At 41.0% G+C, this 22,679-nt stretch overlaps 1 protein-coding gene across 1 annotated transcript in view; it reads right to left on the bottom strand.

Annotated features, from left to right (window-relative positions):
* Positions 1-22,679, bottom strand: part of PRKD3 (protein kinase D3) — a 45,849-nt gene that overhangs the window by 5,364 nt on the left and 17,806 nt on the right. Inside the window, exons 5-14 of the mRNA XM_054162343.1 lie at positions 21,703-21,892; positions 18,837-18,914; positions 16,764-16,947; positions 13,886-14,009; positions 11,131-11,208; positions 9,221-9,497; positions 6,627-6,679; positions 6,174-6,246; positions 709-815; positions 50-211 (exon numbers count right to left, since the gene is read on the bottom strand). Of these exons, the coding sequence (XP_054018318.1) occupies positions 50-211; positions 709-815; positions 6,174-6,246; positions 6,627-6,679; positions 9,221-9,497; positions 11,131-11,208; positions 13,886-14,009; positions 16,764-16,947; positions 18,837-18,914; positions 21,703-21,892 (1,326 nt within the window). The remainder of the gene's footprint in view (positions 1-49; positions 212-708; positions 816-6,173; positions 6,247-6,626; positions 6,680-9,220; positions 9,498-11,130; positions 11,209-13,885; positions 14,010-16,763; positions 16,948-18,836; positions 18,915-21,702; positions 21,893-22,679) is intronic.

Here is a 22,679-nt window from a genome sequence, read left to right as displayed (position 1 = left end):
AAAGACAAATCTATCCTTTCATCTCAAGGCAGAGAGACCGACTGCTAACCTGAGTGACCATGAACTTAGTTATTCGTTCTGGAAGTCGACTTTTCTCGCTGGAAAGAATCATCTCTAGCATATCCCCATGCAGCTTTTCCATCACAACAAAGACTCGTTCTGGGGTTTCAAACATACATTCCAGGTTCACAATCCCAGGGTGGTGCAAATTCTAAAATGAAGTAGTATAGGTACATCACCAAAATAAACCAGCATTAAATATGCTGAGTTACATGGAAACAGTACAAACCAAAAGGCAGTTAAGCGGAGGGTTAGAGATAAAAACTACAAAACTAACTTGTTTCAACACAAATCATCCATAGCAACTGAAGCTGGCATACTCAGTAGCTTGAGTACAAAACACGCAAGAATAACACTCAGATTGAGAAGGCAGTAGCAGGAGACAGCTAAAACCCATAGTTTCCTGCTACAGGAGGGACAAAACACAAAGCCAAAGTACATGTCTTTAGTGGGTCCCCTATAGGGCGTAGATACCATCCCCAAGTTACAAACTCTACCAGCTATTCAGGAATTCCTGCCCTTCTAAGATTCTCTTGCAAAAAGATGACAAATGCAGATTTATAAATCAGTTCAGAACACTTACACCACAAAACCTCATTCATGGCTTGAGACAAAACTCCAATGTGATCTAAAAAAACACTTTTGTACCTGGAGAATGGCTACTTCGTTACGAAGCTGACTTTCCTGTTTAGTTGGAAACCTCATCTTGTCAATGACTTTGATAGCCACATCTCTTCCAGTCTTCCTGTGCTTTCCTAAAAAAAATGCAATAAAAAGTCACTGTCAGTCACCAAGAGGTAGAGGCAAGTCACAGCTACAAAACAAGTACATTCCGTACAAGTATTACTGTGTTTGTATTTTAAATTGCAGCTTGTATCTGAGTAATGAAGTGATCAGCAGGGCTGTAGATCCATTTAAACTAGTTGCTACTCTGCTGTCAGGTATGCTCAGCGGCACTGGATGCACTAGGCGAAGTCTTTGCAAGTGCAAGTTTGTGTGTGGAATATTCCCTCTCTTCTACTAAAAAAGCATTCAAGACTCATAAATGTGCTTGGTTCTGCACATTGGCCACAACAACCCCAGACAGTGCTACAGGCTGGGGTCAGAGTGGCTGGAGAGCAGCCAGGTGGAGAGGGACCTGGGGGTACTGGTCGATGGTAGGCTGAACATGAGCCTGCAGTGTGCCCAGGCAGCCAAGAGGGCCGATGGCATCCTGGCCTGCATCAGGAACAGTGTGGCCAGCAGGAGCAGGGAGGTCATTCTGCCCCTGTACACTGCACTGGTTTAGGCCGCACCTCGAGTACTGTGTCCAGTTCTGGGCCCCTCAGTTTAGGAAGGATGTTGACTTGCTGGAACGAGTCCAGAGAAGAGCAACAAAGTTGGTGAGGGGTTTGGAACACAAGCCCTATGAGGAGAGGCTGAGGGAGCTGGGGATGCTTAGCCTGGAGAAAAGGAGACTCAGCGGTGACCTTATCACTCTCTACAACTACCTGAACGGAGGTTGTAGACAGGCGGATGATGGTCTCTTCTCCCAGGCAGCCAGTACCAGAACAAGAGGACACAGTCTCAGGCTGCGCCAGGGGAGGTTTAGGTTGGATGTTAGGAAGAAATTCTACAGAGAGAGTGATTGCCCATTGGAATGGGCTGCCTGGGGAGGTGGAGGAGTCGCCATCATTGGAGGTTTTCAGGAGAAGACTTGATGGGGTGCTTGGTGCCGTGGGTTAGTTGTTTAGGTGGTGTTGGATTGGTTGATGGGTTGGACGCGATGATTTTGAAGGTCTCTTCCAACCTGGTTTATTCTATTCTAAGAAGAGAGATCTACAAGCCTTTTCTAGTGGTTTCATACTTTCACAGGCTCCACACACGTGGGAAATTACATAGCTAATACTCTACAAGAACATGAGAGCAATTATGAACTAAGAAGAATACACAGGGGTAGTCTGTTGTGATTTAAAAGCTCTAAATGCTGTGGGAAGAAAAAAAACCTGTGCTGATATCACCAAATACTCTTCCTTGCTGCAACCTCCACTGGCTACCTAAGAAGCATTCTGCAGTACACAAAATGTTTCAAGGGCAAAATGAGTAACTGCAAATGCTTACAGTGCTTCTCCACAACTGCTAAACTGACCTAGAATCATAGAATTGTCAGGGTTGGAAGGGACCTCCTAGCATTCTTTCCTGCTTTCCTCTTTGTGGGTATTCTTTGCTCCTGGGCACGGAGAAGGTGATCCTTGAACACTGACCAGCTGTCCTGGGCCCCTGTCCCCTCTAAGGCTTTGTCCCACAATACTTTCCCCAGCAGATCCCTGAAGTGATCAAAGTCTGCATGCCTTAAGTCCAGGGTTGTAAGCTTGGGATACCACATTCACATTAGAGAGGTTAATGGGAAAACACACTGCAAGACCTTGATACTCTAAGACATTTAATACTAAACTAGTACAGAACAATCAGGCTCCACCAAAGAAAAATGTCATTATCAGTGAAGGTTTTTGGAAGCCGTTCTAGGGAAAGAGACAACACACACAGTGCAAGTGGCACAGAGGACTCTACTGACACTGCTACAGAGGCAAACTATGCCTCACTAACCACTCAGCCAGGGCTCACCTGCTGCTCCGCAGTCAGTACTGGTGGCCAAGGCTTAGGCAGGGCATAGGGACTGCTCCAAAGGCTGGTGTACCAAGCAATTAATGCACCTGCCTTAAACATCATCATCAATAAAGGGTCAAAATCGGGCTTATCTCCACTAGATAAAGCAGGGCAGTTAATGGAGAGAACACTCAAGATCCACAGGGGTTTACAAGGTTACCAAATAGAACAACCATCTAGATAGCAAAAAATAAACTTTAGAAAGACTTCATTAGTCCTAAGGAAAGCATGCAGTGTATAATGGACTGTCACAGGCAACAGAATAAAGCCTGAAATCTCAAAAAAGTTCTGAGGAGTTTTGTCATTTTGTCTCTACCAATCAGTTATTTTTAGACAAAGTATCAGAAAGCACAGCATCCAGCTATAGTTTAAATGAAATCTTAGATTCAGGGAAAATTATTCTGGTTACACTGGACACCAAATTCTACTGAAATGTAGCAGAAATGTGATCAATAATGAAGTAAACACTGATCAGATGCCAAAGGCTAAGTTAAAAGAGAACATAAAGCAAAACCACCAAACTAATAAAACACTTCACTACACTAGAGCTTAAAACTGAACATGAAGAAACATTAACAGAGAAGCAGCCTGAAAATTCCCTTTCCTGAGTAAAACATAACCAATCAGAAATAAAATCAAAACATGAAAACATTGTCTGTATTTTAGTTCATGAAAGAGGAGGCCCACTTTGATTCACAGTATGCTTTCCAAAGGGTAGGGGGTGGGAGGGGGAGAGGTCTCTCAAGAGAGACATCAAAACAGACCAACAAATTGCATTTCCATCAAGCAGCTCAGAAATAATAGAGATTAGTATTTAACTACATAACTGGCACAGAAGGAAGTCATAGACACAATACTTCCTGGCTAGAAAGACAACATTACAGAAAGGGCACGACTTTTAAATCATTAATTCTGCCTTTTTTTCTCTCTCTCCAGATTTACGGTCTGTGGTTTTCCTCAATATTTGTAGTGTAACACATGGGAACAAAAAACCCCAAACATTTTAAAATAAAGAACTAAAAAAAGGGATAAATTAGAAACAGGCCATATAATGCATTTCTAGTATTTCTTTTTATGACTATCACAGGAAAACTGGATCACAAGATGTCAGGGGTTGGAAGGGACCCAAAGAGATCATCAAGTCCAACCCCCCTGTCAGAGCAGGACCACACAATCTAGCTCAGGTCACAGAGGAACGCATCCAGATGAGCCTTGAAAGTCTCCAGAGAAGGAGACTCCACAACCCTGCTAGGGAGCCTGTTCTAGTGCTCTGGGACCCTTACAGTAAAGAAGTTCCCCCCTTCTGTGCTGCAGCTTACATCCATTGCTCCTTGTCCTATCACAGGGAGCAAGTGAGAAGAGCCTGTCCCCTCCCTCCTGACACCTAGCCCTCAGATATTTATAAACACTTACTAAATCCTCTCTGAGTCTTCTCTTCTCCAGACTAAAAAGCCCCAGGTCCCTCAGCCTCTCCTCATAAGGTACATGCTCCAGTCCCCTAATCATCCTTGTTGCCCTCTGCTGGACCCTCTCCAGCAGATCCCTGTCCCTCTTAAACTGGGGAGCCCAAAACTGAACACAGTACTCAAGATGAGGTCTCACCAGGGCAGAGCAGAGGGGGAGAAGAACCTCCCTCGATCTGCTGGACACACTCTTAATACACCTCAGGATCCCATTGGCCTTCTTAGCCACCAGGGCACATTGCTGTCCCATGGGTAACTTGTTATCCACCAGGACTCCCAGGTCCCTCTCCAGCAGATCACCTCCCAGCCTGTACTAGTGCAGTCTTTTATTCCTCCCCAGGTACAGGACTCTGCACTTGTCCTTGTTGAACCTCATTTGGCTTCTCTCTGCCCAGCTCCCCAGTCTGTCCAAGTGTCATTGGATGGCCACACAGCCTTCAGGTGTATCAGCCAAGCCTCACAATTTGGTGTCATCAGCAAACTTGCTGAGCAGACACACTGTTCCTTCATCAATGTCATTGATGAAGATTTTGAACAGCACTGGTAGCAATACTGATCTCTGGGGGACTCCACTAGTTACAGCTCTCCAGCTGGACTTAGCACCATTGATCACCACTCTTTGAACTCTATCTAGTTCCTAATCCACTTCACTGTCTGCTCTTCCATCCAACACTTCCTGAGTTTGCTCACTAGGATGTCATGGGAGATGGTGTCAAAGGCCTTGCTAAGGTCAAGGTAGACCACATCCACTGGTCTCCCTGAATCTACCCATTCAGTTAGGGCATCATACAATGCTATTAGGTTAGTCAAGCAGGATTTCCCCTTGGTGAATCCATGTTGACTACTCCTGATAACCACCTTCTCTCCCAGGTGTCTTGAGATGCTCTCCAGAAGGTGTCACTCCATCACTTTTCCAGGGATGGAGGCGAGACTGACTGGTCTGTAGTTCCCAGGAATCTCTCTCTTGCCTTTTGAAGACTGGAGCGACATTGGCTCTCCTCCAGTCCTCAGGCACCTCTCCTGTCTGCCACGATTTGGCAAAACTGATGGAGAGTGGCAGAGCAATAGCCAGCTCTCTCAGCACTGTTTGGTACATCTCATTAGGGCCCATGGACTTGTGAACATTCAATTTGTGTAACTGATCCTTAACCCAGTCTTCAGTGACCAGTGGGGAGCATGCCTTCCTCCAGGCTTCCTCTCCTTCATCCAAGGTCTGGAGTGCATGGGGCAGTACAGCCTTTGGTGTAAAGACTGAAGCAAAGGAAGCAATTCAGCAACTCTGCCTTCTCTGCATCCTCAGCTACTAGGGCTGCCTGATCATTCAGTAGTGGCCCCACACCTTCCCTACTCTTCCTTTTCCTACTGATATATTTGAAGAAGCCTTTCTTGTTCTCTTTTACTTCCTTTGCCAGTTTCAGTTCCAATTATATACTACAAGCTGCATGTTGCAAGTGAAGTTTCAAACTAAAGTGACAAAACTACATTTGAAACCTAAAACTGAGACCTCCTGGCATGAATTTCTCCCTCCACTTCATGCTGCTGAAATTTGTAGTAAAATTGTGTGCATAAAATATGCCAATAGAACATTTGCATAAATACTGTCAAACCACAAGCTATGTATTTTCCTAATCTGCTTTTGGCTGCATCTCTCAGGTATCATTACAAGCTGGTATAACGATAACAGACAGTGATAGAATTTGCAATTAAAAAAAAATTCAAATCATTGAAGCTTGCAACTGTTTTGTTTTCATCTGTGGTCAAAATGCAATGCATATTCTGAACCAATTTTTATGCCAATGCAAAACTCCATATAAAAAAATTTCTAAGGAATACTGTGCAGGAAACTGCAAATAAAAAGACTAAAATAATCCAAATAACACTTTTACAAGATAAACTTCACCTAGACATTCTAGATACAGCTAAGTAATTATGAAATGGCTAATCCTATCAAGCAGCCAAATGTCCTACATTAATAAATGTATAATGAAATCTTATGTAATTTACCTCCATACACGATACCAAACTGACCAGAACCCAGCACTTCATCAGCAAATATTTGGTACACAGAGCTGATATCCTATAGTATGAAAAGAAGAAATCACAAATATCAGGACTAATCAAAACATTCATGAGCATATTAGTCAGTACTGGTTAAACCGTATTTACATTTGGCATTAATCAAGCTCTGTAAAGGCTACCATCATTACCCTGAATGGAGTGGAAAAATACAGCAAACTTTTCCCAGAGAGGATCCACTTAGCTGCACTGCAAGCAGGGGCACACATTCATAAAAACTAACAGCTGTGCCAGGTAAGCAGATTCCTTCCTGTATGTAACACTTGCTTCTTTGGCCACAATACCCTGGGCGTTGCTGTCTCATCCAGACACTGCTGCTACCCATTACATTGTAATACCCAAGGAAATAAATACTATTATTGTACAATGCACATGACTCACCACATTCTCCTGGACCTGAGAGTTTGAAACAGAGATGCTCAGGGATAACTCTTCTGCAATAAAGAAGATTTAACTAAGTAATTGAATAGAAATGGCAGTCTTTTTCTAGTAAAAAGAAATGAAAACAAACCCCGCCTTGCTGAATTCTAACCCAGTCATGGTGAAATGATTTTATTGATGCTTTGCAGAAACATACCCTGGAACTCAGATTTCACAGACTGATTAAACAGCCCTGGGAGTTTTGCTGGGGTTATTTGTCTATCTTTGTCATGTCACTGATCACAAAAATAGTAGAATAGTAAGAATGTGTACACAGTACAGAGCTGGAGAACTAAAAGCAAAGTGGCAATTGTACCAGAGTTCATTAAACTACTAGGAGTTTCTGGTAGCAATATAGAAAAGCACAGGGAAGATCAGCAGGTAGATCCCTTGCAATCAAATGAATGCGGTTACTAATTTGCTGTGGCATCACGATATGCAAAATTAATGCCTAAAAAAAGGGAAATATTTCAAGTAAAGCAAGTAACATAAGGCCTGATAATTAAAACAAACCATAAAACCTCTAACATATATATATAAAATATTTAATTCTTTGTTTCATGAATGATCTACAGAAGCATATCAATATTTAAAATAAAAGAGCACATCTAGAAGTTCAATTTGCAAGTAAATGCACCAGATGAAGATACAGCCTGCAGCAGCTGCTTTCATTACTCTTACAGGAGTAAGAGTGTGATGCACAGACAAGAGGAGATACACCAAACAGGCAGAAAAAAACCTTTTCCTTTGACTTCCAAGACAGAGGGGAGGCATCTCGGACAAACAGACACTAATCATTTGTTAACTTTCAAACAAACAAAAAAATCCCCCCAAAAAAACAGAACCCCACAACAACTCACCTACAAGGGAGACAGAAAACATACTATAGATTTACTTTGAGAAGAACCTTTAAGACCCTAAGAGCCTTCAGCTTTAAACAACAAAATTTCAAAGGACAAAAATATCCATATCTGATTTTTGCCACCTGTGCTTTATCTTAAAGAAAGAATTTTCAGACTTAAGATAGCAATAAATACTGTTTCTCAAGGACACTGAATACTACATATAAAATATGAACTGGAATTACAGCCTTGCCTGTGTCTACAGATTATGTTCAAGTCTGAACTAGAACAGGACACAAGGGAAACCAAGAAAGAAGGCAGGCAAAAAAAGTTACTACGGTCAAAACAAGCTGCAGCAAGGTTGAAAACAAGGAATTTGGTTTTTTAACTGAATTTCTTAAAGGCTTATGGGATACATTCCATAGCTCACAATATGTAAGAAGATGAGGGATGAATCGACATTCTGTGGGCTCCACAACTCCAGGTAGTTTCTTATACTTCTACAATCCCAAATGTGCTAAAATACTTTGTATCTACCCCTGCAGTTCTGTCCCCAACCACTTCCAAGTTTTAATATAAAAATGTTATTATTTATATATGAAAATAAAACAGTTATTTTGGGGAAAGCAGCTGTCTTCACAAGTCACTCACCAACAGCAAGGCTCAGGTTCCAGAAAACCAAGAGTTTTAGTGTAAATACACATTTGGAACTAAGAATTTTGCATTGAAAGCAGCAAGTTCTGTATGTACAAGACCAGTTGTGAGGTACCGTGAGGTAAGTTTCTTCAGTGCAATGGAATACAAATACCAGTACTGGCCTTTCATAGTTCACCGTTCCAGACCGTGGTTGCATTTTCAGAAAGTGCCTTTACTTAAGGCTAGCATCTACACATTCTTAACTGCTGCTGATGCAGAGTAGCCAGGTATCAGAGACAGAGAAACTAAACTCAGAATCTACTGGGCAGGGCGGCGGGAATCACTAGAAAAAGTTTAAGGAATAGATGCAAGATGAAAGAAAACTACGGGACGAAATCCTAAGTCTCAGTACAGAATGTGAATTGCCATCACTGGAAGACATAAAGAGATGTCTCAAGAGAAGGAACAACACATAGATTAGTGGAGCATCTGTAAGAAATATGATCCTATGCCAGAGAAAGGGAAGGCAGCTGCATAAAAAGTAGCACAGGGTACTTTCTATTACTACCCAAGGCTCAGCAGAAGATCTTTCTGTCACTGGAAGCATTTACAATGCATCACTGACTCCCTTTTTTTTAAGCTACTGACATATCACAGATTTTTTTAAAAAATATATAGGGGACAACATCAAAGAGCAACAAAATTTAGTTATTTTGGAGTATATAATATGAATATATTTAAAGTATATTAGGAGTACCTCAACTATGGGGGTCTTTTCATATCCAGCACCTGTGTGTGAGTTCTTAACTCACTCAAGCTCCTACAATAAAGCTCTGCAACATACATTCACACTGTAAACCTGATTCTTAACTACTTCCTGCTACCATAGATCAAAGGATTTGCCCACCCTCCACAAACCTGAGCATCATTTTTTCAGTGACTTGTGAAAAACTATGGATCCAATTCAGCAGAAAATAGACAGACAATCCTCCACTTAAAACAAGCCCTTTTCTGAAAGAAGGCTCTACCATTAGTAGCTTCAGAGTATGAGTAATAGTGCCTTGTCTGCCTGCTTACTGTGATCTTTTCCTTGTCCTGCAGCAGTGCAAACGCTAGCTTGAGGAGTGACTGGCATCAAAGCCTGACGAATGGCTTTCTCCCAGCCCTGAGCTACGTCAAGTCCAACTCCGGTGGCAGCAAGAACAGGACTGTGATGACTGCTGCCATTGTTTTCGCCAACAAAGTACACCATGGTGTCAGTGATGATCTCAAAACAGTACGGGTTGCTGCCCTGCACCACATTTGAAAAATCTCGAGGCTGAGTCACCTGGAGAATTTCTGAAAGTGGAATCTCCTGAAGAAAAATATTAAAGATTACAAAAATGAACACACACACACACACAACACTTTAACATATTGATATTCAAAAACTTAATGCATTTGCAAAGAAATCAAAGCAAAAATGTCAAAATGCCAAAACACCAAGCTTCATGACTGATGTCAAACTGTGCATGACTATTGCCAACTCAGTCTCCCGAATTCCTCTGTACAAGCCTAGAGAGGCTTCCAGACTTTCTACATACAGTTCTTTCTGTATAAACTACTACTTTCTACTCAGAAAACTACATAAGACATGCTCCCACCGCATACAAATAACGCACAACTACAGAATGACCTTTTTCCACTGTAGCCTGTACAACTCAGCTAGAGAAGAACATGACAGGGAAAAAAGGTGAAACAAGACAGCATTAAGAAGAGGAGTGATTATATAAGCTAGTCAACAAGCACTGCTTCACATATCTGAATTGGTTTAGGTAAAGATTCTCTTTTATACAGATATTAACAATTTCTACTGACTCCTCTGCCTTGTCAGTTTAAGATCATGGTAAGAAGCAGTACTAGAGAACAGATCTGAAGGAAGGAAATGGCTTCAAGTTTGCACTAGCTGGAGGAATTCCGCGTACATGGGAAGGTAAACAGGTGCACATTGCTTGCAAGAGCAGTAAACAAGCACGTGAACACCAGGTGGGCATTATAGGGATAAGAGACAGCAGCTGATGGAGAGCAAATAAATGTAAAGGCAAAAAAATGAATGATCTAACAGCAAAGACAAATAACCTGAGATTTAAGCAGTAAAAGAAAGCGGTGCAAAGGGGCAAGTCAAAGGACTGAAAGCAGTGATGCAACAGAGCAACAAGCAAGGAACATATTTTACCAGCTGTGTTTTGAATGCACAGGGCAATACAAGTATCAGAGAGGTCTGAGAAGAGACTGCATTGGTCAAGATAGGGATGAAAAGGATCTGGGCAAGTTTAGCTGGGTGTACAGACAAAAGGCTTGATCTTAGAGATGTTATAAAGGAAGAAGCTGCAAGATTTGGACCCCCACCTAAAGGTGTAAGACAAAAAAGGAAAAAAATCCTGTTTATACATTCAAACATGTTTTCTGAATATTGCACCACTGAACACATTACTATATTAACAACATACTAAATTTATTGCTAGGCTTCATTTATATAATGCCATGCTGCACAGTAAATTTTCTTCTCAATCTTGCCTGATTTCAGTTGTACAGTTGGGAAGAATTTAGTTTCTGGAACCTCAAAATGAAATACACAAGCACACAAACTTTCAGTCACTACTTATGAAATGCAAAAATCTTAACTTTCATTACACTGGCAGCCAAACATATTCTCTGGCATCTGGAAAGAGAGCTTATTATGCTAGGTAATTGAGGAGAACAGTACATGTAAACTGTTAAGGAGACATACTCAAGGGGATTAGGACAGGTGCTGAAAACAACTTCTCAGAGTTAGTCTTGGCCCTTCTCATTTATAAAGTTTGGCCAACTAATTAACTTGGACACCATTTTGATTTTAGAAGATGGGGAAATGGGAGACTGTAGTTATACTCTTCGTAACTAGATGACAGATCTATAAAGCACAAAGTAAATTAAGTGCAATGTAATTATTAATCATCATTAATTACCTTGTAATATTTTGTTCCAGATTCATTTTGAAATAGTGTGAGGCATTTGCTGTCCAGTCTCCAGTAATGTCTTTTTCTCTAAAAAATGCAGAGTACAAGAACATAAGGAGTAAGTCACTGGTATGGCTCTAGTTACCCAATTATTTAAATGGGAACTGCATTAAATAATCAATTAATATTAATTTACAGTTGCATCTTGGGCTTGACACATATACAGATACACTGTGGGAATAAACTTTTTTAAACTCATGACAAGGCTCAAAAATTATTTACACAAACCAGAAAAAAAAATATTACTTACCTTACAGTAATAATAGGGGCAACAGTAGTTATCTTGTACAGGGAAAACATGCTCTCAAAACCTGATTTAAATTTAGGAACAACTGTGGGAGTCAAGCTCCCTCCCTCTCTATCCTAACACCAACACCACAAGGGTTCAAGGACTGAGCAGGCGTTAAGTCCTTAATTCTGTTGTCAATACAGAATTTTAGGAAGTCAAAAGCACGTGGTGGCAAGAAAGACAGATCATGAGATTCAAATGGATTCAAATGGATTCAATGGAGATCCAAATATCATAGCCAAAAAATAAAAAAAATCAAGACAGACTAAGTAGCCATTTTCTGGAAGTCTCCATGAATGAGAAGTATCTTCTCTACCAAGAAGTAGTATAAACTATCTGTATAAACTGCCTTGTAATTGTAAGTAAAATAACATTCCTCAAAATAAAGGAGCTTTTAGAATCTTCTGAATCTACCTTACTTTGCTTGCCTCATGCTCATATAGTTAGACACCCATTTTCATTTTTCTCTGGCAAAAATCCAAGACCCTTAGTTCTGGCCTAAGATGACAAAGTTTGAAACGTACACAGCAGAGCTTAAATCACACCCATCACGGTGAAGCAAAGACTACCTGTAGGAAAGCTAACTCATAAATAAATTGAATTTTTAGTGAGCACTGAATGAGAACTGGGGGAAAGCATAAAGATTAACCTGTCGGTGGTTATATATGCTCTTTATTAAATCATTAATCAGGAAGAGTTTGGAGGGGAATATTACTAAGGAACAGGTTAGAAATTCACTCAATGATTCAAAATCTGCCCATATCCTGTTCTGAGAAAGGACTGGCTCAGAGTGAGGAAAAGAATACAGATGATGATACAGGAACTCCTCATTATAAAGAGTGAAGTATCTTGTTATCCCAGGTCAGCAAGAACCAAACAGATGTTGCTGTTAAAAATGGATCTCTTTGAAACTGACAGAAAGGCCAAGTTATTTCAGGAATAGGAAACAGGCTGACATTGCCGATAGCAGAGCAGTCAAGGGAAAGAACCGGTGGTGTAATGCCTAACGCAGAAGTCTCCTTCCTTTAGGAAGCTGTATGAGTGCTTGCTTGGCTGAAGCTATCTTGCTTTGGGGCAGAATACTCCACTTCATTTGCATGGCACCTAAGTAGCAGGCAGGCTGACAGCTAAGGTAAGGTATAAAATGAGAACGTTGTTCCATGAAGAGGTTCAAGTAAGTCCATGGAAAAATGTACTTGCTGTACTGAAAGATTAAATCCAAGCCAAATACCAGGTCTTCCCTCGTGCATTTTGCTAGAGCTATTCAGTTTTGTCTGCTACCTGGCCTTAGTTCTTCCACAGCCAACTGATGACAACTGTGTCTGTTAGTGGCCCTAGCTGGAATCTCATCTGAAATATGCTAGATACTTATTTTGGTTTCTGATAAATACATCTAGGTATTAGAAAACTGTACTTGAGTAAGCCTTTTGTAAGGCAGTTTCTGACAGACCACACATAGTGGTCTTTAGCTGAAATCCCCCAAATTAAACATACTACAGTATTTCTGAGCTAGCATCGCCCCTCAGCTTGATTTCAGCAGCTTAACTCCTGAAATTCCCTTCAATCAGACTTCTGTGTAGAAACAAAGAATGCAAAAGTATCTATGCTGCTTTTCATGAAGAGTCTCAATATCACACACTAGTTCACCGGATCTGGGAACTTCTTCAATTCATCCTTTTCATTCAACTACCAGAAGGATTCACTACCTCACATCAGACAAGTCTAAAGAACCCAGTCATTCTTCCTTATCTTCCATAAAAAAGAGAAGGAGATTGCCTAAGAAGATTCAAAGAAGATCATTACTGCTAGTGCTATGAACAAACAAGGTAGTTGTTTTGGAGGATACTCGCATACCTGAGGACATATAGTCAAGCCACAACTTTTGATTCCATTGACATCAAGAAGCAGGTGGCATTCAATAATGCTTAGGCAGATGAAGTGCTAAAGGAATTAAGGACTCCAATATTTACACAAATATTGAGAAACACTTGATCATTAGAATAACAGCATTTACCATTTCAGTACTCATCATTTTATAATCACTTCAATCTTTTCATATAGTAGAATAAAAACACTGACACAAATATTTAGTTCTAATGATAAAGAAGGAAGACATAAGCAATTATCCCAAATTATTTTATCAAGAAATATGCAATCTTACACATGCAATTCAATTGAGACAACTTATAGATGCTTCTCCTGCTTAGAAGGAAGAAAGAAAAGTACTGATATGCCACATGAAAAATTCTGAATAAACTGCAGCTTGTCCTTTTTACCAAATTTCTTTATAATGAACACCATGGCCAAGTCCTTTCAAATGCTACTGTAAATCAGAATATCTAAATAAGAGAGAGGAAATGCACTGCTTTAGAGAAATAATTTAACTTAACTTAGAAAGAAACTGAAATCACTGACCAGATTGTCTCTACTAGTGTAGTGAACCATCCATCCTTCCTTCACCATTGTACTGCTCTTCCTCTTTGTGTGCTTGATTGACTGTACGACTCTCATGAGAGGAATATTACTGCTTGTTGAAGGACTAAAACAAACAAAAAAACATAAACCAAGATGGTTAATATTTAACAAGTTAAAATACAACAGCACTGCATTTATACTGGGAAAAAAAAAATCTGCATTGCTACTATTTTCACTATTCTGTGTCAGCTGATTATGAGACTTCCTAATATTGTTACTACAGTAATTAAGGTCTCTATCTAAAGCATACTTTCAATGTATGAAAATATAAACAGAGGTGTGTTAATTCAAAGCATAGCTTCACTAGAAAATGTTACCAATGATCAGGGACGTAAACTGTCCTGCAGACAAGAATTTGACAATCTAATATTCTGACAGAGTAATCGGCTAGTACAGTACGGGTTTCAACAGCACTGGAATGAACCACCAAGTTTCCTGCTTGAGCTCCTACACATGACACTAACAGAAACATTAACAGACACACAAAACCATGAGGCAGGTTCAAAACCAAGGAAGTAAGGAGCAAATGTGGCAGCAGCAGCAGCCAGGTTCAGTTCTGCAGCTGATGTCTGGAGGCAGACGGGGGGTCCTCGAGCCAGGGGCACCTGAGGGAGAGCAGAGACCCCGCAAGAGCTGCCTGGCACACCCTAGAGAGCACACAGGGCAGTGTGCTGCAGTTGCTAGGCAGGGCAGGCCCCCGGTCATTCCTTCGAGTGCTCACCCCAGGGAAGTGCTCTAGGGCTCTCCATCACAAGGTGGGCACTATCCTTAGTGCTAAAACCAGTGCTGCTACAGCGAAAGCCCCTGAAAAGTCCACCCAGCCAGACCTGGACAGAAAGGATTCTTCAGTACAGGGGTTAGGTTGCAGGGAGTGCCCAGAGCCTTCCCCTAATACAAACGTAACTACCTGCAAAAGGTACGCACAGGTTGATGATGTGTTACACCAAGTAGCTAGGCTGCAAGAAGCAGTCACTAGGCATTAAAGGAGCCAAGATGGGGATTGCAAGTGGTTTCAAAACCATGCCCCTGCAGGCACCATGAAGAAAGAGGCACCTTGGACCGAAAAAGACAGAACTATGCTTCATCCTCCACCATTGAACACCACCGCCAAAACCAGATATGAAGCTTTAACACCTTCAGACATCCATAAGCAAGCTCTACACAGAAAAACTTCATCAACAGTGAAGGGAATACCATAAAAAGAATGCAAAAGTGGGTGACTCTCTTTTAGAGGGCACTGAGGTACCTATCTGCCAACCTGACAGGAAGTTATGAGATGTCTGCTGTATCCCAGGAGCTAAAAGCACCATTAAAAGCACCAATTACTATCCAATGTTACTGTTCCATGAGTGCATGAGCAGCACTGTGAGCCAGAACCTGGGCAGAATCAAGGAAAACTATAAAGCCTTGAGGGTGCAAGTCAAAACATTGGTGCCCAAGTTATCTTTTCCTCCATTTCACCAGTTAAAGGAAGGGAGGCAGTCACAAATAGACAAATAAGGAGTATCAACTCCTGGCTAACCAGGGAATAAGTTAGGCCAACCAAAGCAGTGGCAAATGTTCCTTAGATGCCTTCCAAGAGGAGAGCCAGAAGGCAAACTACCTCCAGCACGTGTACAACTATAGCAGATCCTCTTGCATCTCTCCAGGGAAATCTTCTTACTTGACTACCTCTTTAAAATGCCTGTACACCAACACCTGCAGCATGAAGAATAAACATGAAGGACTAGAGGTGTGTGTGTGGATGCAGAGCCACAATCTATTGCAACATGGTGGGATGGCACACATGACTGAAATTCTGTCATGGATGACCACATACTTTAAGACAGACCAGCAAGGTGTGCTGACAGAGTTGCTCTTTACATGAGAGCAACTGTAATGTATTGAGTGTATTTTGTTCAGTTCTGGACTCCCCAGCCCAAGAGAGACAGGCAACTACTGGAAGGAGTCCAACAGAGGACCACAAAGATGATTAGAGGACTGGTGCATCTCTGCCCTCTGTATGTGAGGGACCTGGGGCTCTTCAGCCTGGAAAAGTGAAGATTGAGAAAAGGATCTTACAGATGTCTAGAAATATGAAACACTGTAGAACTGTCTGCCACAGGATGAAGAACTTTATTTCCCTCAAAACAGATTAGAAATAAATGGGAAAAGCCTACCCAGAGGTGGAATACAAAAGAGAAGCTACTTTCAATTCATTAAGTCCTTGAGTTATAAATCACTGAAAGAAATGTTCGTCCTCACGTATTTGCTATTAAACCCTGAGCTTAAATGACCTTTAGTTTGACCTTCTACAACTGCTCCATGACTTAAAATCAGGTTATGCTACTTAGAGTAACACAGAAAGCAAAAAGATCAAACTTTATTGAAGGAACTACATAACAGTTCAAAAACAGAAGACTTGAGAAAAATCACATTCAAGACAAACAGGAACAAACCTCTGCCTAAAATACATATAGACTAATGAGATGACTAAAATCTCAAGTAATTCCTTTTAAACCAACACATATATAACAAACTATATCAGGCTGGTCATGAAGGCCTTAGTCATGTATTAGCTATGCTAAGCCATAAATTTCACCATGTTTCAATACAATAGTTTTATTTCTTTAGTAACAGTCATAGCACAGCACTTCTTCCAATTGCAAGAGACTGTGTTATTTCAATTCACACTTGAGAATCTCTTGAGACATGGTTAAGTTTATAAAGCATTTTGAAGTTAAATAAAAAAAGGAGCAAAATTTAAAAAACAACACTTTAAGTAAACAGAAATGTTTTACTTGCAATACTGAGCAAAGAAAACTACCTTATGGATTACCTGATAGTCTTGACAGCTTCCTCATCTTTGTCTGTATCAAGATCAGATGGATCCATAAAGAAGATTTTGTCCTCTGGAGGAGAGGGCTCTTCAGCATCATCTAGACTTCGACTACCATCACTGTTCATTTCACTGCTATCAACTTCCATTGGCATGTCCAAGTCCTGGCCTGGGCTAGCAGGTTCTGGAAACAACACAGGTTTCAGACATTATTTCAAACACACACACACACACCAGAGGGGGGGGGGGGGGGAAGGGAAAAAGAAAAGGCAAACAAAACCAAAGAAAACCTCAAAAACTCTACAAAATTTCTTCATCAGTTCACATTTCTGCAAGTAAACATAAAAGTACAAACAGAGTATGAAAAATCCTCTGTTTTTTTTGCTGAATGATGCAGATGATTCTACTGAACACTATCAATTTAGTTTTGCTAAATGCCAAGGCAAGAAAGATCAAACTAAAACAAAAATCATACTGAAAGAAACAGAGTGAAAAGCTTAAGGTCTAAACCTAAATCTCATTAAGTACTTCTGTTCCACAAATAATCAGTACAAAGTAACCTTTGAATGGCTAGAGATGACCCACAGAGTTATTCCTGTGCAAATTAAATTCTCCATCAACAGATATCCAGAAATCTGCTCTCACTACCCTTGTAGCCCACAATAGCAAAAGTAAGTGAGAAAAAGCGGGCCATGATGTTGCAGGAAAAGAGCAAAGCAGGACAAACCTTGTATGCATCCAACTCCCTGCTGGCCTTCAGCAGCAGGCTTTTTGTTTGTTTGAGGAAACCTCAATTTAAGGGTGGGAGAATGAACAAAAAATAAACTACTCCGTATGTTTGCAGAAGGACTGTAAGAACTCGGTTCCCAAACTACATGCCCCAGGACCCTGGCATCACAAGGGTGGTGAAAGCACACTATTGTTCATTGCCACCAGCCTCAAGACCCAGGCAAGAGCTTTGAAGCTGGAAAAGGAAGGCAGGCTTGAATGGGTGGGATATGTTGTACAATAGCAACAGATCCACTGGCTAACAGGGCTGCTGCTCAGGCCTCTGAATCAGGTTGTACAGTTTGGTGTGACCTGCTGCATGCCACCAGTGAATATGTGTGTGCAGAGGATCAAGATTTTGGCCTGTACAATCACAGAATGGTAGAAATTGGAGAACCTCTGGAGGTTGTCTGGTCCAATGACCCTCAGGAGCTCATTTCTCCAGCCTGTCCAAGTCCCTATGGATGGCAGCACAACACTATGACTATCAGCCAGTCCTCCTAGGTATCAGCAAACTTGCTGAGGATACACTCTGCCTCATCATCCAGATCATTAATGAAGACACTGAGCAGGCTTGGACCCAGTATTGGCCCATGGGATACACCACTGTTTACCAGACTCCAACCAGACTCCACCCTCTGGGCCCATTCATTCAAACAGCTTGCAATTCACCTCACTGCTTGTCCATCCCATATTTCATCAGCTTAACACTGATCTAAAACTTTATAATAAAGACTCTAAACTTTCATCCATGTACTGTTCCCCACCTCTCCCTTTTAGTTCTGTAAGCTGTTATCCAGAAAATAGCCCTACTTAACTGAGGTTTTTAAAAAAAAATAGTGGTGAGTTTTGGTTTGGCTTGTTTTTTCCCCCTTTCTCTTTTACCTCAAAATGCTGGGCTACTTCTGGACACTAAAAATCACTGATATGAGAAAGTCACAAGAATTGGTCCTGGTCTGCAAATATTAACATTTAAAATATATTTTTCATGGTGAACAGTGAGCAGACTGACCACAACAGATGTTTGATTTTTGTACACTGGTAAGGTTTCTTGATTTTGTTAATCTCCTTTGAGCAGTATCAAGCAAAGCGTACCATACTTGCCAGTAAGTACAATTGAAGTCACCAGAGTATAAATTTTACCTTGAGTCTTTTTAATTGTCAGTGATCTCAGGTGAAAAAAAAAAAATGGACAGATCAAATAAAAAGATGCAAAATATTAAAAGATGAGGGAACCAAAGGCTAATGTATCTTGCTAAGCCTCCATAGATCTGTCAGCATTTAAAAGCATGTTTCTCATCTTACCTCCATTGAAAATCACCTCTCCGAGACAGTCTCTAGGTACTTTAGATGCACAGCGTTTGTGACAATTGAATCTGCAATCTAAACCAGATGATAAATAAGCCAATGATACCAGAATCTTTCTCCCACTTGGACACTAACATTCTATTATTCAGTACTTCCATCACAAGCTTCAGTTCAGATTCATACATTTGCATGTAACTGAAGATAGCACCAATGAGGTCACCTCCAGAAAGAAATTAACAATCTTGTTCTGATGTCACGTGTTTATTTGCCCCACCACTGTTTATGTCAGCATTTCCCCTTCCAATATAAAACACTTTTCTATTTCTCTGGCTTTCTCTGTAGTAACTTTTTCCATTATGATGTCATTTTTCCCATCCTCTCATTTTTTCCACATATTTTTTCCATTGCTAGATGATTTAAATGTCTCATCTCTATCATTTTCCCCACCTGCTGCCTATGATTTGCAGCCATCAGCACCTCTAGGATCACACACCTGTATCACAGGGCAAATAAACTCAGCAGTAAATCACAAAGTCCAGTTCCTCTGTCATTAAGAACACAGATTTGGCTGAACACTCAAGCTCCATTTCTACCTGCTGACTCAGGGGAGACAGAATGACATAATGTTCAGATCTGGCCTGGCACGGAATCTGATCTGGACATGTGCCATTTCTGCATTCAAGGTATCAGATGCAGCCTAATGAACAAATGCCAGCATACATTAGTAATAGTAACAGAAATTTCCTTTATTAGTAGCATCACTGCAATTTTCAGCTCTGTATTGACATTATTGATTTCAAAACTCCCTACTGCACTCACAACTGTTTTCAAACTAGTAATTCAGCCCCTTTCTGCCATCCAAATAAAGTTTTCCTTTCAAGCCCAGAAAAATTATTCTCTCCTCATACTTAGTAGCAGAGAAGCCAAACCACAGAGCAAAATACAACCCTGTTCAGCTTCTCAGTGCCCACGAGAAAGCAATCCTAGGAGACCAATGCACTGTTTCTTCTATAGTAATGTATTCAGCACCTATTACAGAATATGGCTAGCATGAGTTTGACAGGGGCTGGAAGAATTAGAGAGATTTCAAATATTACTAGGCAACTAGAAAGGCTAGGAGGGAGTCAATCCTAATAAACTAAACCATACCCAGAAACATTCTTGAGTACTGCAATGCAACTCTCTAGTGTAGCAAACAGAAACATCCCCTAGCATGCTTTTGGCCCACAGCATTAGCACATTCCCAAAGAGTTCCCAGGTCTAGCTCATAAATCAGAGCACCCGTCAAATCATTCCCAATAGGCAGTCTGTATACAGCCACTCAGTGTGGGATGCTAAGAAAACTTGTTCATGAGCATGGGTCACTTTGTCCCAGTTGTCATCAGTGTCCAGGAATGCTCCTGGGCACATTAAATTTATGACCATGAATATAGACTTAGCATCCCAAAAATCATTCTCAGAGTCCAAGTAGAAGCCTGACTGACTTCAATAAATCCAAGGCTCCTACAGGTACTTAGGAACACGGGTCTGCTGAAAGAACTCAAGTTTTGGGAATGTGCACATGAAAGTCAGTGGGAAACCTTAGCAATCTATAGAAGACAGCAGTATGAAAATATTTTGACCGCTTGGTATCAAGTCCTGCTATATTAAAAATAGGTATATGATCATACTGCATAAATGGAGGCCTATTAACATATTTACATCTGTCCTGCACACATCTACAACGTTTCTCTAGACTTGTTTTCTATACATAAACACTATTTTGACCCAATGTCATTCACTTCCCTGAAACTGGTGTGGTAGCCCCATTTGTTCAGCTACATTTGCAGTCACAACAACCCCATGAGGTCAGTAGTATCGACATGTTAAAATTACAAATCACTTTTTCCTCGGGCTTCATTATTTATGTATTACAGGTATCCAAGAGACACACTAACCAAAAAAAACATTCAGCATCAAAATCAGCTCAGGATGCAGACCTCAAACAGACTGCAAATAATGCAAAATAATAAATTAAATAATACTAAATTTTAAAAAAACCACAACACCAAAACCACCAACAACACAAAAAACCCCACACCAAACAACTGCTACTTTAATTAGATGAGGCAGCAGTATTTTTATTCAAAAGAAAGTTAACACAGCTATAAGCTTACAATATTTGCTCTCCTCTAATAATAGTAACCAAAAAAAGTATTAACTCTTTCAAAAATATTGGCCTTTGGTACTCACATTTGACCAACTCACATGAGAGGAATGGGAGACATGGGAGGTGAGTATTTCCATTACTATCCGTATTAATATTTATGATTCGTTACTACAGTTTTCCTTCCTGCGAAGCTGACAGATCTGCACTATCATGGTGTCATAGTTATGTCCCTGAAACTGCACAAGAGTCTGAGAACTGAAGTCTTGCATCTTAGCATAAGCTAAATAAAAAACATGCAGCTGATGAAGCCTAAGCTGTTTCGGCACAGGCACCTGTATAAAATTTTTCCAAAAGACCATAACCAGTATTCTGTACTAGAACCATAAAAGGAAAAATTTACAAATAGTTCAGTGATGAGTTCTGTTCAATAGTTTCCCCAAGGGAGATATTTGCCTTTTTTTAATTCATTTACAATTATCCTTCTGGTATGAAGTTGTTCTCGATCCACACATGATTAAATCTGATTTTTCGGAAAGCTCTACAACATGCAGTTGACTAAAACGAGGGCTACTGAAATCCTTCCAAAAATACACATTTCTTTCAAAAATTATACCGCTGATTTTGCAGCATAAAACCTTCTGCCAATCAGAAATTATGCTGAAATTAGTTTTAAACACTGAAATTTATCTCTGCAGCAGAAAGTTAAATACTTACCTTTACATTGCATCCCTTGGCGAAAGAGGCCCTTGAGTAGCCGTTTACAATACTGGCATATGGTGGGACGAGTGTAGGAGTGAACAGCAAAGGTGTGTGGCACCTTCACCCTGCAAAGCACCATCTTTTCCATCCAGATGGGACGGCCACTCCACGAGGGAATCCTCTTACTAGGTTCCGGGCAGCAGCGCTGGAATAAAGAAGATATCCATGTTATACACCAGAACGGTACAAAGTCATGCATAAGAACTCTTCAAAGTCTTGGCAGCCAGGTGAAGTCCCTGGAGACTGCAAAAAGAGAAATACTGCACTCATTTTTAAAAAGGGTAGAAAGAAGGACCTCAGAATCACAGAATCAACAAGGTTGGAAAAGACCTCAGAGATCATCAAGTCCAACCTGTCACCACAGACCTCATGACTACTAGACCATGGCACCAAGTGCCACGTCCAGTCCCCTCTTGAACACCTCCAGGGACAGCGACTCCACCACCTCCCTGGGCAGCACATTCCAATGGCTAATGACTCTCTCTGTGAAGAACTTTCTCCTCACCTCGAGCCTAAACTTCCCCTTGTGCAGCTTGAGACTGTGTCCTCTTGTTCTGGTGCAGGTTGCTTGGGAGAAGAGACCAACCCCCTCCTGGCTAAAACCACCTTTCAGGTAGTTGCAGACAGCAATAAGGTCTCCCCTGAGCCTCCTCTTCTCCAGGCTGAACAATCCCAGCTCCCTCAGGCTCTCCTCGTAGGGCTTGTGCTCAAGGCCTATCACCAGCCTCATTACCCTTCTCTGGACACGTTCAAGAGTTTCAGTGTCCTCCTTAAACTGAGGGGCCCAGAACTGGACACAGTACTCAAGGTGTGGCCTAACCAGAAACCACCAACCTGTCAGCCTCACCTCTGTGCCTGGGAAGATTATGGAACAGATCCTCCTCAAAGCACAAGGAGGTGATTCAAGACAGCCAGCATGGCTTTACCAAGTT

Source organism: Dryobates pubescens, chromosome 6, assembly GCF_014839835.1.
Source record: "Dryobates pubescens isolate bDryPub1 chromosome 6, bDryPub1.pri, whole genome shotgun sequence".
Taxonomy (NCBI): Eukaryota; Metazoa; Chordata; class Aves; order Piciformes; family Picidae; genus Dryobates; species Dryobates pubescens.
This window is presented reverse-complemented; position numbering and strand designations above follow the sequence as displayed.